The sequence below is a fragment of the Vipera berus genome (genome assembly GCF_964194415.1).
Source record: "Vipera berus genome assembly, chromosome: 2".
Classification (NCBI taxonomy): domain Eukaryota; kingdom Metazoa; phylum Chordata; class Lepidosauria; order Squamata; family Viperidae; genus Vipera; species Vipera berus.
The window spans coordinates 219,172,883-219,186,420 of NC_138203.1; the positions used below are offsets into that span (position 1 = coordinate 219,172,883).

The window sequence follows — 13,538 nt, forward strand, 5'->3', positions numbered from 1 at the left end:
CTAGTCCTCTGGAATTGCTTCACCCCAGCATTTGGATCATTCAGTCCTCTTGCCCTTTTGTAAGATTTGGCAATTCTGACTGTTCCCTTGGGCTTTAGGGCAGAGTTTGTCTTTAGGGCACATAGTAGTATTTTGATTGGTGTCCTCAGCGGCCAACTAGTTTTGAGTGTCTTGATATGCCTTTTTTATGATGGTTTTTAATTTGTTTGTAAGCCCCCACCACCATCACTAGGCATCATGTAACCCGTTGAAGAAATAAATGAAATTGTTTGATCTAAATGTTTTTGTGCTGTTCCAGCAGGGTTACTCTGTCCTTACTGTTACAGAACTTCCTGTTCTTTCTCTGGTTCAGAATTACGTTAATAATGGGGGATATCCTGCAAGATGTAAAGGAGTTCAGTGTCACTACAACAAGAGAAATTATTTTGGGCCTGGTAGACTTAGACCATGATTTGTAATTGGCAGTTTTCTGAGCTCGTTGTGACCTATGTCTCTTCTCCCTCTGGCTGCCCCAGCACCTGTATAATTCTGCTGCCTTCAAAGCCCGAACGAAAGCAAGGAGCCGTGTTCGAGATAAGCGAGCTGACGTCCTCTGAGGGCTTGTTTCCTTCTCCTCTTCCTGCCTTCCTTAGAAGCCAATGAACTACGACAGACCTGGACCACTGTGAACTTTGCAAGTGTGGAGAGATCCTGAGGCAGAAGCCCCCACATGGCCTCAACCCATTGAAAAATTGGGCTTGGGCCCTGTTCCCCTCAACAGCCCCCACACACACAAACACACTTTCTTTGGGGGCTTTTATATATGTACAGAATAATATTTAAATGTCTTGGATGTTTGAATTATGGTGGGATGACAATGGGCAGGCGCCATTTTATTTTTTTAACCAAAAATTTAAGCGAGGTTAGGTGGTAGGGAGATTCTTCTCTCACCCCTGCTGCTTTTTTTAAGCCAGTAATTTTTTAACCCCTTTCCCCCTATCTCCATTACTGAATGTATTAATCAAAGACTGAATCTTCTCCCTTTGCCTCCTGCAGTTGTGAATTTTCCCAGTGAGGACTTTGGTGCAGAAGGTGGTTTTGGGATAAGGTTATCAACAGCAGTGTCCAAAATGGAGGCTGAAAAGGACTGGTTTGAGGTTGGGTGCCTTGGGATTTTCCCCTCTGGTGTTGAAGGTATTTTGCTGTGAGAAGGATGAAATGTACTTTAGAGATCAGTGTGGATGATTAAAAGTTAGGCTTGATAGCACATGAAGAAGTTACACCTCTTCTCTATTGACACCTTTGGTTAACATTGTTGGCCAAATTCTTATATCCTATTTATCACCACTTGTCATTTTCTTCCTGCTCTTTGGGAGTCAGCTTTGTTCCTCACTTATTTATTTATTTTTAATGGGAAACTGCTCTATTTGGATGACAAAAGGAGAAGTCAAACAAAGCTGGGCCTCAGGCTGAAAACAGTCCTTTCCTTGTCTTTGGGTTTTTTGGTAGGGTTGAGCATTCCTCTTTTCTCCACACCGAAGAATTGACCCTATTATGAGGAAGTTCTCTGGTTTGTGGTCTGGTAAAAAAAAGCAGCAGGCCTTTGACACCACAATTGATTTAGTTTTGTCTTTATTGTTCATTTTGGAGTGGGAGTGGGAAGCAATCCATAATGCTGTGGCAGTGGTGCTTCACCTTGTGACTATTTCGTTTTTGGCTAACTTGTCACTTTGATTTTTGCCATTGAACACAATGTTCAAATATGAGGCTAGGCAACCTTTCTGAGTCAGGGGCACATTTGTAATTTTGAGTGTCTGAAGTATATACTGAGAAAAACGGTGACCCTAGGACAGGGGTGTCAAACTGCCAGCTCGCAGGCCACTTGCATCATATGGAGGCCGGACCCACCACAGCTCTGGCAATGCAAAAAAAGTCATGATACATCGCAGCACCTCACGTGCCGCGGCGAGTTTGACACCCGTGCCCTAGGACATTGTTTACAAAATGGCTGCATTGTTTAACATGATCAGTCACCCAAACTTATTTCCTCAAAAGTGAACCTTCTGTCCTCCCCAACCTATTTTCTCTGACACCCCAGTGGGTCATTGTGTAGTTCACAAGTTTTCCTATAAATAAATATGGTGCTAGAACTTTGTTCAACGGCATCCCACGTTCTATTTAATTTTTAAAATATGCTTTTAAACAACATAAAATGGAACAGGAAATTTTATGAGTGCTGAAGGGGATGTCTGAGGCACACTTTAAATCCCCAGGCACCCAGTTCTTTATCCTAGATCATTTCCAGTTTGGTAGCCTATCCCGGTTGAAATCATTGTGTCTAAGGCGAAGCTGACTTAGTAGAGTCGCACTAAGATGCATCTTTTTTTTTTAAAGCACTGCACAATTTGAATTAGAGACAAACATATATTTTAGGAAGCACTGAGTTTGCACAGAGCATGCATATATATACAGTCTGCTAAACCTCCATGCTTCTCAGAAAACTTGATTGAAAGGAAGACAAACGTAGCGCTTATTTAAGAAAACAAAGTTAAAAAGCTTTTTTCAGAAAATCTATTTGGATTTTTGTCTAAAATACTGATTCCCTTGCCTGTTTTTCTCGGAAGAGAAAACTGTGTTGATCTGCTGGACTTGAGACTATGAGGAGCAATTAGCTGTAGGAATAAATTGTATTTTTCAGGAAGATGGCAGTCAGAAAAATGCCTGTTTATTCTCAATGTATCCTTGATAAATATCAACTTTTATTTTTTTATTTATTAGATAATTTTCATCCCTTATTACTTTATAAGTAACTCAAGGCAGCAAACATACTTAATACTCCTTCTTCTGATTTTCCTCACAGCAACGACCCTGTGAGGTGGTTTGGGCTGAGAGAAAGAGAGAGAGATTGATTTTGAAGCAAAAATAACAGTTTAGTCCTGGATAGGCTCAAAGAAAAAAACACTTAAAGCAAAGCCTCCCCTGAGCCAAGGCCAGCTCTTGATGATTTCATAATTATCCCCATGGAATTTTTCCAGCAACAGGCAAGCGCTTTATGATAGCCTCCCGTGGCTTGCTTTTTTCCTGTCCCATGTACAGCCCTGGGATTTCCTGATGGCATCCCATCCAAAGATGTAGCCTTTCAGGTTCTGCCAAGTGTTAGCAAATACCCTCCTTAACTGGACCTCATTCACAATGGCTTTTACAGCTGGAGGTTCATATTCAACAAGAATAAGAGACTATCCACTTTCAAATGCATTTGCTTGCTGGCTTTGCATTTGCTCACTCGTTCTAACCAGTTGTCTGCCTATTCTTATGTCACAGTGCATTTTGAATGGTGGTTACAGAAACAGAACTTCCACACAATCTCTTTATCCTAACTCGAAGTCGCCTAAATTGCCATTTGCTGAGCACATGACTCCATTGTGGAGTCTCCATCTTCTTACCAGACTACCACTGAAGCAGTTTGAAGTCAGTCCAAGGTGTTCCCAAAGGAAGGGGATATTTTCCAAGGAGATCTGCCATGGAGCCATTCTAAGTCATGGGGGAGGGAAGTCAACAAAGGTTGGAAATCTGCCATTCTAGGTCACATGGGAGAAGAGTCAGCAAGTTGGAGATCCAATGGTCACTGATTGACCCATTGCAAGACTGCTTGTGTAACTGCTGGGCCTTGTGTCTCTGTGACCTTTTCTAATCTGACTCCAGAGACTGGACATCTCTTTTGTGATTTTTTTTTCTTAATTTGAGCAGAAGAATATTGAACAAATCAACAAAAAACTGCTTACCAATGGGAACACTTACTGGCAAGCAGAAAGCACAACCTTTTGCCCAGTGGGGAAGAATGCCTGGAAGGCTTATTTTTCTTTTGGGTCCTGCAGCAGAAGACAAAGGTACACCGTAGGGGCTCTACCTGTTAAAGTATGGTACTGTCTGTGAGAGCAACAAGCAGCATTTCTGATGAGCCCTCTGTCCCTCTCTCACGGCTTTGCCTCCACTGCCACTTCCAGCTCTTCGCACCTTTACATTCTCTCTTAAGAGGTACAGGTTGAAAAAAGCACAATACCACGGGTGCTGTAGCCACGGAGAGTTTGGCTGAGAAGCCATCCCCACCAGCAGCCATCAGATGGAAGCCCGCAGCAATTGGGGTCCCTCCTCATTAATGCCACTACTGGCAGCTTGGGTAGGTGTGTGACAGCGTGAAGAAAAGAGATTGTGAAAGAGGTCAGCCCTACCCACAGAGTGGTTGCAGTTTGGCTGGTGAAAGAATTCTATCTACATTTCATCACTAGCCAGCCTGGTCAATGTTACTGTTGCCTGCATGCTTTCATGCTTCAGGAACACGCAGAAAAAATTGCTCTTAGGATATGTAGTATTACTCCATCAGCTTCTCTGGTCCTCCCACGTCTAGTATCCAATTACATGGTTGGCATGCTCGGGTGAGCAATTGGGGGAGGGGGAAAAAAGGAATCTTCCAACCACTGTCCTGGAATCCACAACATTGCTGAAGGTACGCAGTGGCGGGGGTGGGTGGGTGATTTTTGCATTGCCATCCCTTCTTTCAGTTTCAAGGACAGCAGGAAAGTGAAGATATTGCTGTGTGGATCAACCTAAGAGTAATTTCAGAAAAGGAATAGCTTGCCACTCACTATCTTCTCTGCTTCCAAAGAAATGTTAGCATTCTTTGACGAAAGCGTGACTGCAGGCGTTTTTCCATTGGGCATTCTCCTATCTTAAAAAATGGTTTTAAGTCCGGTACCAGGAAATTTATAATCTACACATTCATTCTCTTGGTTTGGACTACAGGATTATTCCTATCCATCAGTTTTTTACTTGTGGAGAACCAGGCGTAAATTAGGGAATAGCTTTGCTTGCGTGTCTAATTTCTATTACACTAAACAAAGAACAGGAAATTTTCTGAAGAAGGTTTTCAAGACCGGTAGCAAATGCTTTTTTTTTCTTTTTATTAGCCCAGGATAATAACTGGATCCTATATCGCAAATCTTGTTCTTTACATACTGATGATGTCTTTTCTATAGATGGAACCTGCTTTTCAGCAAAACCTGAAAAAGAAGCTTAGGGTATTTTTATTATAATTCTTGAAACACACTCCCATGTGCAACATTTTTTTTAAAAAATACATATCAAATTGAGCAGTGCATTTTGAAAAAGGTGCTCGCAGTAGCTCTTAAAATACTAGTCAATGGGAAACAAAGCATGTGTGATGCTGCTGGAAGCCTGCTTAATGGGATTCTGGGTCAGGTATCTGCCTCACAGTTTCCTCCCTGGACAATCTCAAGTGGCCCTATATTTGTCCTAAAGATTGCAGCAGTTGGAAGACCCTTCAGTGCTTCTCTAGGACTCCCTTTTGGGTTTAGAGATCAAAGCAACCAAGCCATTGTGCTCCACTTCCTTAGAACTGGCGAGGCAATGAGTTGGCTTCCACTCTTCCACAGCTCTGGAGCTGAGCCTCTCCAAAAGAGAGGATGGGATTCTCTGGCTCAGGTCAAGTCTGGACCTCAACCTCACTGGCATTTAGCTGTCTCCAAAGCTGTAAGCTCACAGCTCTCATTTGCCGGATGGTCTCCTCTTGGGACTCCAGCCACTGGGCAAGATTACGAAGTGACTCCCGATGTAAGACTGTAAAAAGAAAGAGAAACCACATGACTAACATGGGATGTTTATAGAGCTTCCCTTTCTGCACCATTTTAATATGAACGCAGGTCACCCTGATATATCCAGACTTCTCAATCTTTACATTTAGATCCCTATCCCATTTGCAAGAGCTTGGATTGGCAAAGGAGAGCTTTGAACTATGGTTTGGACACCACATTGGCTATATTAACATGCTAAGGTAAACTTGTGACTGATTATTAGAACTCGTGCAAAAAAAAAATAGTAACACTCCCTCCCCAGTTATATTCAGGGAGGGCAAAGGAAGATTTGAGAAGCGTAGGTAGAAGGACAGGTCTGAGGGATGCTCGGATTCCGATCACAGGGAAATCCTCTGTCAAAGCAACATGGTTAGGAATGGATATTTATTGCAAGGAAAGGATTAGAAGACTATATTTATTTTGTAACCTTGCTGTAAGAACTAAACCTGAACTGTAATTTAAAGGGACCTGTTTACCATTCTTTTAAAATTAAATAAAAGTTAATTTAATTCTTTGTTCAATTGTTATTTTAAAAAGTGACTGCTGTTCTGTACCTTCCCCACATCCCACAAATTGTGTAACCGCATATCTGGAGAAAGAGACGAGAAAAATTTGGAAAAATTTCCAAATCAGAAAAGGGTTTGGTGGTAGTAGTAGAAGTAATTGGTCCCTAGGATGATATTTTCATTCAAAATAACCCAAAAGGACCCCACCAGGGAGCACCACAAGATCTAAATCAGGGCTTTTCAACCGGTGGTATGGGTACCACCTGTGGTACATTAGCACTTAGCAAGTGGTACGCAACCATCCTAGAAAAGTGGTAGCGGGGGAGGGGAATGAGCTGAACCGGTGGTAGCACCACACAAGCCTGAGCGAGAGACGGCTGGAGCTGCAGGGCTGTCGGCTCAGCGGAAGCACCAGGATCAGCGCCAGGCTCCAGCTGGAGCTCGGCGCTGATCCCGGCGCTTCTGCTGAGCCTAGAAGAAGCGCTGATCAGCTGGAATGTTGTAGCATCTCCAGGGTCTTGTGATTTACATTCAGATGCTTGGCAACTGATTCATATTTATGACGGTCACAGTGTCCCAGAGTCATGTGAAGTGACCAAAACCTGCTGCAACCACCCAGCAGAGAGGGGGGGGAATAAAAACCAAACACCCCACCCCACCCCACCCCCGCTGCCAATCCTCAACAGAAATGCTCACAACAATGAAAACCTCAGACAGGAGGAAGAGTGCTGCCGGGCAGGCAGGCAGGTGTCTTGCTTAGCTGTGGCTTGGGGGGCACTTTTTTCAGTGCCATTGTAACTTCAAACAGTCACTAGGCGAACTGTTGTAAGTTGAGGGTTACCTGTACTTCATCACTTTTTTCCTTTTTTTTCGGTCATCAAGTTTTTGACACCTTGCTAGGCAACTGGTGGTACTCGGAAGTTGCCATATCCTAAATGTGGTACAATGGGTGAAAAAGTTGAAAAGCCCTGATCTAAACAAATCACCTTAGGGTTTATTGTGTCATGTGAACCTGGTTTTGCAGTTTAGACAATTATTATTAAAAGCAAGCTGGCAAACTGCTTTAAGTGTTATAGAAATATATTCTTATTTAAGCTGGCATTCTAAAGCCTTCCTAAATTGGTGTAATCCTGAGGGCTGACCCTGCTAAGAGAACCCAGAACCTCTGGTTTTTTATGTTTTGATTTCTTTCTTTCCTTGTGGTAGAAGGGGGCTTACAAAAGCTTGCAACCCTATTACATTTGCAAAGGAGGCACCTGGCTAAAATTCAGCAGGAGCCTCCATTTTGTGTTCACACTGGGAAGAGTATTTCATGTGATTTATGTAATGGGCAAGCCAAAGTATAACTATATAAGTATCAAATCATTCCACAACATCGTAAGCTAAAATACAGCTTTCATGTATTGAATATGAAAGAATAAGTGTTACGGCAGCAGCTACATTTTGGAAAAAGAGTTAAACGAGAAGCAAAGTGATTAGAAGTAGTGGGCATTTAAAAACCTATGTTTTTCTCTAACTTATCCAGAAGAACCTTTGTGGCATATAATGAATTCCCATCAAAACTTCAGCTTCGTCAAACTTCAAGAGGGAATACTCAACGAAAATGCTTTCTTCCCTAATGGCGAATACAAGTTAGGTAGTATCTTGAACTTTTCATTGTCTCCTTAGATACGTGTAGCCCACGAAACTCCAAACTTACCACTCAGGTACACAGCCAGTGTTGCTAAGCCAAGACTCGTCACAACAAGCACTCCAAGGAGGGCAAAGAAGGCAGTGGGGCAACAAGCAGGTCTGAAGCAAGGGCAGCAGGTGGAAGCAGGGAGAAGGTGGAAATTCTGGGCTGGGGAAAAGGCTGAGTTATCTTCATTTGGGAAAGAGAAACGCTTGAAGGAAGCCGTATGCGGAGGCCCTGGAGTAGTGGCCAGTGACAGGCTGTTCCCTGCAGAAGAAGGGGAAAGAAAAATGAACAGAAATGGAAGAAGCCGTAATAGATTTTTAAGTCCTGGGACTATCCCAGGGCTCTTGGACCATCTGCTTCAGTCAAAACAAGCTTGCCAGAAACAGTTCAAACCATGAAGGGCAAAGAATAACATCAAATCTTCTTGAAAACATTCATGCATGTCCTTAGATACCGTCAGAAACCTTGGTGTCCTCATTTCTGATGGAGGCATAGTGCAGATCACTAATAGATTCCACTGTGTGCAGGTTGATGTCTTCCATCTCACTGTGGTCAAGGAGCTCCCTGTCAGAGGAAGCAGACTCCTTCACCAGGGTATCTGCGCGGAAAAAGAAAAGGAGGCGTTTGGCAACCAGACTCCCAGAACCGGCTTCAAATTCAGTCTCCTTGTGCTCTGAAGTCTGATGGATATTTTTCTACCCTGGGCCCAAAGAAGGTTGCTGCCCTTATCCTTTTTTTTATTTTCCTACTTGCTTCCTGCAAGCTTCTAACCAACTGAGAGGTGCGAAAAACACCAAATTCATCTGTTTGTTCCATTATTGCTAATGTTTCTAAAATTATTTCGCCTTTAGATAAAAAGAAATAAACTTTCCTGGGAATAGAGTATTACGGAGACAACTGGCAGCATATGCCAGCCAGCATGCAACATCATAAAGCAAATGCAGTAATACAATTTTATTTAAACTGAAACTCTGTGCTTCTGTGTGGAACGACCTTACTGGCCAATGGCCCTAAATTCTGCCTTCTTAAAAGCACTTCAGTCCTAGCCCCTTTTATTGATGCTAACACCTATCATAATCTATATCCTTTCTGTACTGTACCCCATGTACTGTAAGGTCTCCTTTCACACCAGGAAAAGAACAACAATCTGGTTCCTGTTATCAGAATCATCAAAATAGTATTTGTCCCTCATGTTACCCTATGGAGCAAAAGATGAATACAATTTTATTGGAACAAACTCTCTGTGCAATAGGGCAGGGTGAAGACTGCAGTGGATTTAGCTCTGAAGGCAGGCAGCCAGCTAGACAGTGACTTAAATCCTCTGTCTTTTCATTACCACATTATTGTTGGCAGTGACAGCCAGTGATGACAGTGTCCCCCCTTTTCCTCCATGGAGTAATTTGGGGAAAGGCTGTCAGACTGCAAAACTGTTGACAGAGATGCAACTGGATGCTTTCAGCTGAACAACTGTTTTTCTCTCCTTAGCACAATCCTTGCACTTCGACACATCAAGTTGTGATTGTTGTCACAACAATAAATTTCAGGAGGGGGTGTGAGGGTGTCTGAATGAAAGCTCTGCCTGCTGAACCTCTGCCAGGGAGACAGTTAATAGAACAAATCGCTGCCAAGCTGGCAACTGATCCCTGAGCGGGACAGTTTCCTGGCAGCTAGATCTTGGTTCCCAATTTGGGGTCATGTTTTTCAAGAGCACAATGGACACACTGACAGCATAATTGCACCTTAAAGAACAACCTAGAAGGCGAAGGTACCTTCCTATCTCTGGGGCCTAAAGGATGGGTGGAAACATGATGCTTCCTGCTGCCGTGTCACAAAGAAACATCTTTTGTGAAAGCACCCCTTGAATATTATCACAGCTCTACACAAAGTTAACTTGGCAAGGTATGAGCACCTTCAGTTGGAATTTACAAAGGAGAACAGAAAATGAGTTTTACAATTTTTAAAATTCTTAAATGGTGAAAAAGAATTACAGGACTGTATTACCTTAGGACAGTGACAATAAGGAATGTTTGCCCAGTATATGCAGCCAAAAGGGACAAACTACGTACAATAAGTGCTAAGTAAACAGGTAATTATGAAGAACGATTTAAAAGAGAGCAGGAAATGCTCTCACTATAATAACAAAATGTCTTAAAAACACACAAAATTAATGATCAGAGAAAAAGAACAGTTGTAGAACTGTTACAGTTTTGTGAAGTGGAATAGTTCATAAAGCTTGAATATATTGAGAAAATGCTTCTTTCTGTAGTGCACAATCCTATGAAATTCACTTCATCAGCTTGTGGTCATTTTCATCATCTTGTATGCCTTTAAACAAGGATTAGTCTCACAGGCTAATGTCAGATAAGGCTATAAATGAGTACCAGTCATAAAGGTTGTATTAATTTTCTTAGATGTTTGAGAAGATAACCAAAAATTATCATAAAGATTGATGAAATAATGTTACTTGGTTTGCAGCATTGGAATGGTGATATATGACATTTGGCAAAAAGAAACAAGACTGTTGAGTAACTTCATCACATTTTTTAACAGTTGTTTTGCTTATGATATAAATGTACTGGCAATGTTTAAGAATATATGTTGGATTGGATTGTTGGATTCCTTCTGGCATTTAGGTAGCTCCTGTAGGAAATGGGCTGCTAGACTAGAGAGGACTTCAGTCTAATCCAGCATGACATATTTTATGTTCCTATGAATAATAAAAATATTCACTTGAGGCACAAATTGAATTAAATATTTTTTTTATTTTTTAATTCCATTTATATCCCGCCCTTCTCCGAAGACTCAGGGCGGCTTACAAGCTTAGCAGTAGCCTTCATTCTATGTATATGCCTGCTTATTAGGGCTTTCACACACACCCCAAGCGGCATTATTACAAAGTCAGCTTAATTGCCCCCAACAATCTGGGTCCTCATTTTACCTACCTTGGAAGGATGGAAGGCTGAGTCAACCTTGAGCCTGGTGGGATGCGAACCTGCACTAATTGCAGGCAGCTGGTGTTACTTAACGAGGCATTAGCCCACTGCTCCACCAAGGCTCTTAGTGGCACAAATAGTGGCACAAATAGTGGCACAAAAAGTGGGGAGAATCACAGGTGGCCTGTGAATTTTTATGTGATTTATTTATGTATTTATTTTGATGGTGACATGTCTATTTAGGGCACAGAGTATCAGAATCAAGAGAAACTGTCATCTTCAGTTATCCTAGATCAGGGGTGGGCAACCTTGGCTCTTTTATGACTCGTGGACTTCAACTCCCAGAATTCCTGAGCCAGCACGAAGTTGAAGTCCTCGAGTCATAAAAGAGCCAAGGTTGCCCACCCCTGTCCTAGATAGATGAGTGGGAGGCTGCATATAGCCCTGGGTCTGGAAATGGTCCTGCATCCTAAATAATAATAATAATAATAACAATAACAATAACAATAACAATAACAATAACAATAACAATAACAATAACAATAACAATAACAATAACAATAACAATAATAATTTAATTTCTATACCGCCCTTCTCCCGAAGGACTCAGGGCGGTGTACAGGGCAATACAATAAAATACAACATACAAAAATTAAAAAAATATTAAATATTACAGCCCAATTCAATACATTAATACAGTAACATTAAAATACCCCTAAACCCATCAGACCAGGCTGGCTTGTTCAAATAAATATGTTTTTAGGTCACGTCGGAAGGAGCGAAGGTCGGGAGCCATCCGGAGCTCCACCGGTAAACGGTTCCACAGGTCTGGCGCGCCCACAGAGAACGCCCTCCCCCTGGGGGCCGCCAGTCAACACTCTTTGACCGACGGCACCCTAAGGAGGCCCTCTCTGTGGGAGCGCACTGGATGAAGGGAAGTTGATGCCGGCCGCAGGTGCTCCCGTAAGTAACCCGGACCCATGCCATTTAGGGCTTTATAGGTCGTAACCAGCACCTTGAATCTTACCCAGAGGACAACCGGAAGCCAATGCAGCTCGCGGAGTAGAGGTGTTACATGGGAGTATCGGGACACCCCCACCACAACTCGCACTGCCACATTCTGCACCAGTTGGAGCCTCCGAGTAGTCTTCAAGGGCAGCCCCATGTAGAGAGCGTTGCAGTAGTCCAAACGGGAGGTCACGAGTGCATGAGTGACTGTGCGCAAGACATCCCGGTCCAGATAGGGCCGCAACTGGCGCACCAGGCGAACCTGGGCGAAGGCCCCCCTAGTCACAGCTCCTATATGATCTTCCAAAGAGAGCTGTGAGTCTAGGAGGACACCCAAGTTGCGAGCCCTATCTACGGGGGGTAATATCTCACCCCCCATAGTTAACGGTGGAACAATCTGAATTTCCCGAGACGCCGGCACACACAGCCACTCAGTCTTGTCAGGGTTGAGCCGAAGCCTGTTCCTCCCCATCCAGACCCGAACCGCCTCCAGGCATCGGGACATCACATCGAGGGCATCACTGGGGTGGTTTGGGGTAGAAATAAAAAGCTGGGTATCACCCGCATATTGATGATACCCAACCCCAAAACCACGAATGATCTCACCCAGCGGCTTCATATAGATGTTGAACAGGAGAGGCGAGAGGACCGACCCCTGAGGGACTCCACAAATGGGAGGCCTCGAGGCCGACCTCTGCCCTCCTGCCAACACCGACTGCGAACGTCCCAGGAGGTAGGAGGAGAACCACCGTAAGACGGTGCCTCCCACTCCCAATCCCCGAAGACACCGCAGTAAGATACCATGGTCGATGGTATCAAAAGCCGCTGAGAGGTCTAACAGGACTAGGACAGAGGAGCAACCCCTGTCCCGAGCCCGCCAGAGATCATTCACCAGAGCGACCAATGCCGTCTCCGTGCTGTACCCGGGCCTTAAGCCCGATTGGTACGGGTCTAGATAATCAGCTTCCTCCAGGAACAAAGGAAGCTGCTGCGCCACCACACTCTCGACAACCTTCGCAAGAAAGCGAAGGTTGAAGGTTGGAGACCGGACGATAGTTGTTTAACACAGCTGGGTCCAGGGCAGGCTTCTTGAGGAGGGGTCTCACCACCGCCTCCTTCAAGGCGGCGGGAAAACTACCCTCGCTCAAAGAAGCAGTTATCACTGCCTGGAGCCAGCCTCGTGTCCCCTCCCGAGCCGAATATACCAGCCAGGAGGGGCACAGGTCCAATAAACACGTGGTGGAGCTCAGCCTCCCCATAATCCTGTCCACCTCTTCTGGAGTCACAAGATCAAACTCCTCCCAGATGACATCGACAAGACCACCCATGTTCTCACCGTCAGACTCTGCCCAGTCGGAGTCCAAACCGGTCCGGATCCGAGTGATTTTGTCCGACAGATGCTGGCTAAACTCCTCGGCATGACCCTGCAAGGGCTCCTCCCTCACCTCCCGATTCAGGAGGGAGCGAGTCACCCTGAACAGGGCGGCTGGGCGATTCTCTGCGGACGCGATGAGGGTGGCAAAGTAGTTAGACCTCGCCATCCTCATCGCCACGAGATAAAACCTCGTGAAGGATCTTAATCGCAATTGGTCAGATTCAGACTGGCTGGACCTCCAACAGCTCTCTAGGCCCCATCTCCAACGCTTCATTTCCCGGAGCTCCACGGAAAACCACGGAGCCTACTGGGATCTGCACCGGGTCAGGGGCCGCATGGGTACAACTTGGTCGAGTGCCTCCGTGGCAGCCTTTTCCCAGGCCTCCACTAAGGCCTCAGCCAAGCTGTGAA

The 13,538-nt window shown here is 44.3% G+C and overlaps 2 protein-coding genes across 3 annotated transcripts in view; one reads left to right on the forward strand and one right to left on the reverse strand.

Annotated features, from left to right (window-relative positions):
- IFRD2 (interferon related developmental regulator 2) overlaps nt 1-6,148 on the forward strand; it is a 29,905-nt gene extending 23,757 nt beyond the window's left edge. The window contains exon 12 of the mRNA XM_081317399.1: nt 516-6,148. Coding sequence (XP_081173525.1) covers nt 516-596 — 81 coding nt within the window. The 3' untranslated portion in view covers nt 597-6,148. The remainder of the gene's footprint in view (nt 1-515) is intronic.
- An 826-nt stretch (nt 6,149-6,974) lies between these two features.
- HYAL3 (hyaluronidase 3) overlaps nt 6,975-13,538 on the reverse strand; it is a 28,092-nt gene continuing 21,528 nt past the window's right edge. For both annotated transcript variants that reach the window (XM_081317393.1, XM_081317394.1), the window contains exons 2-4: nt 8,266-8,409; nt 7,833-8,072; nt 6,975-7,064 (exon numbers count right to left, since the gene is read on the reverse strand). In XM_081317393.1, the coding sequence (XP_081173519.1) occupies nt 7,030-7,064; nt 7,833-8,072; nt 8,266-8,409 (419 nt within the window). In that variant the 3' untranslated portion in view covers nt 6,975-7,029. The remainder of the gene's footprint in view (nt 7,065-7,832; nt 8,073-8,265; nt 8,410-13,538) is intronic.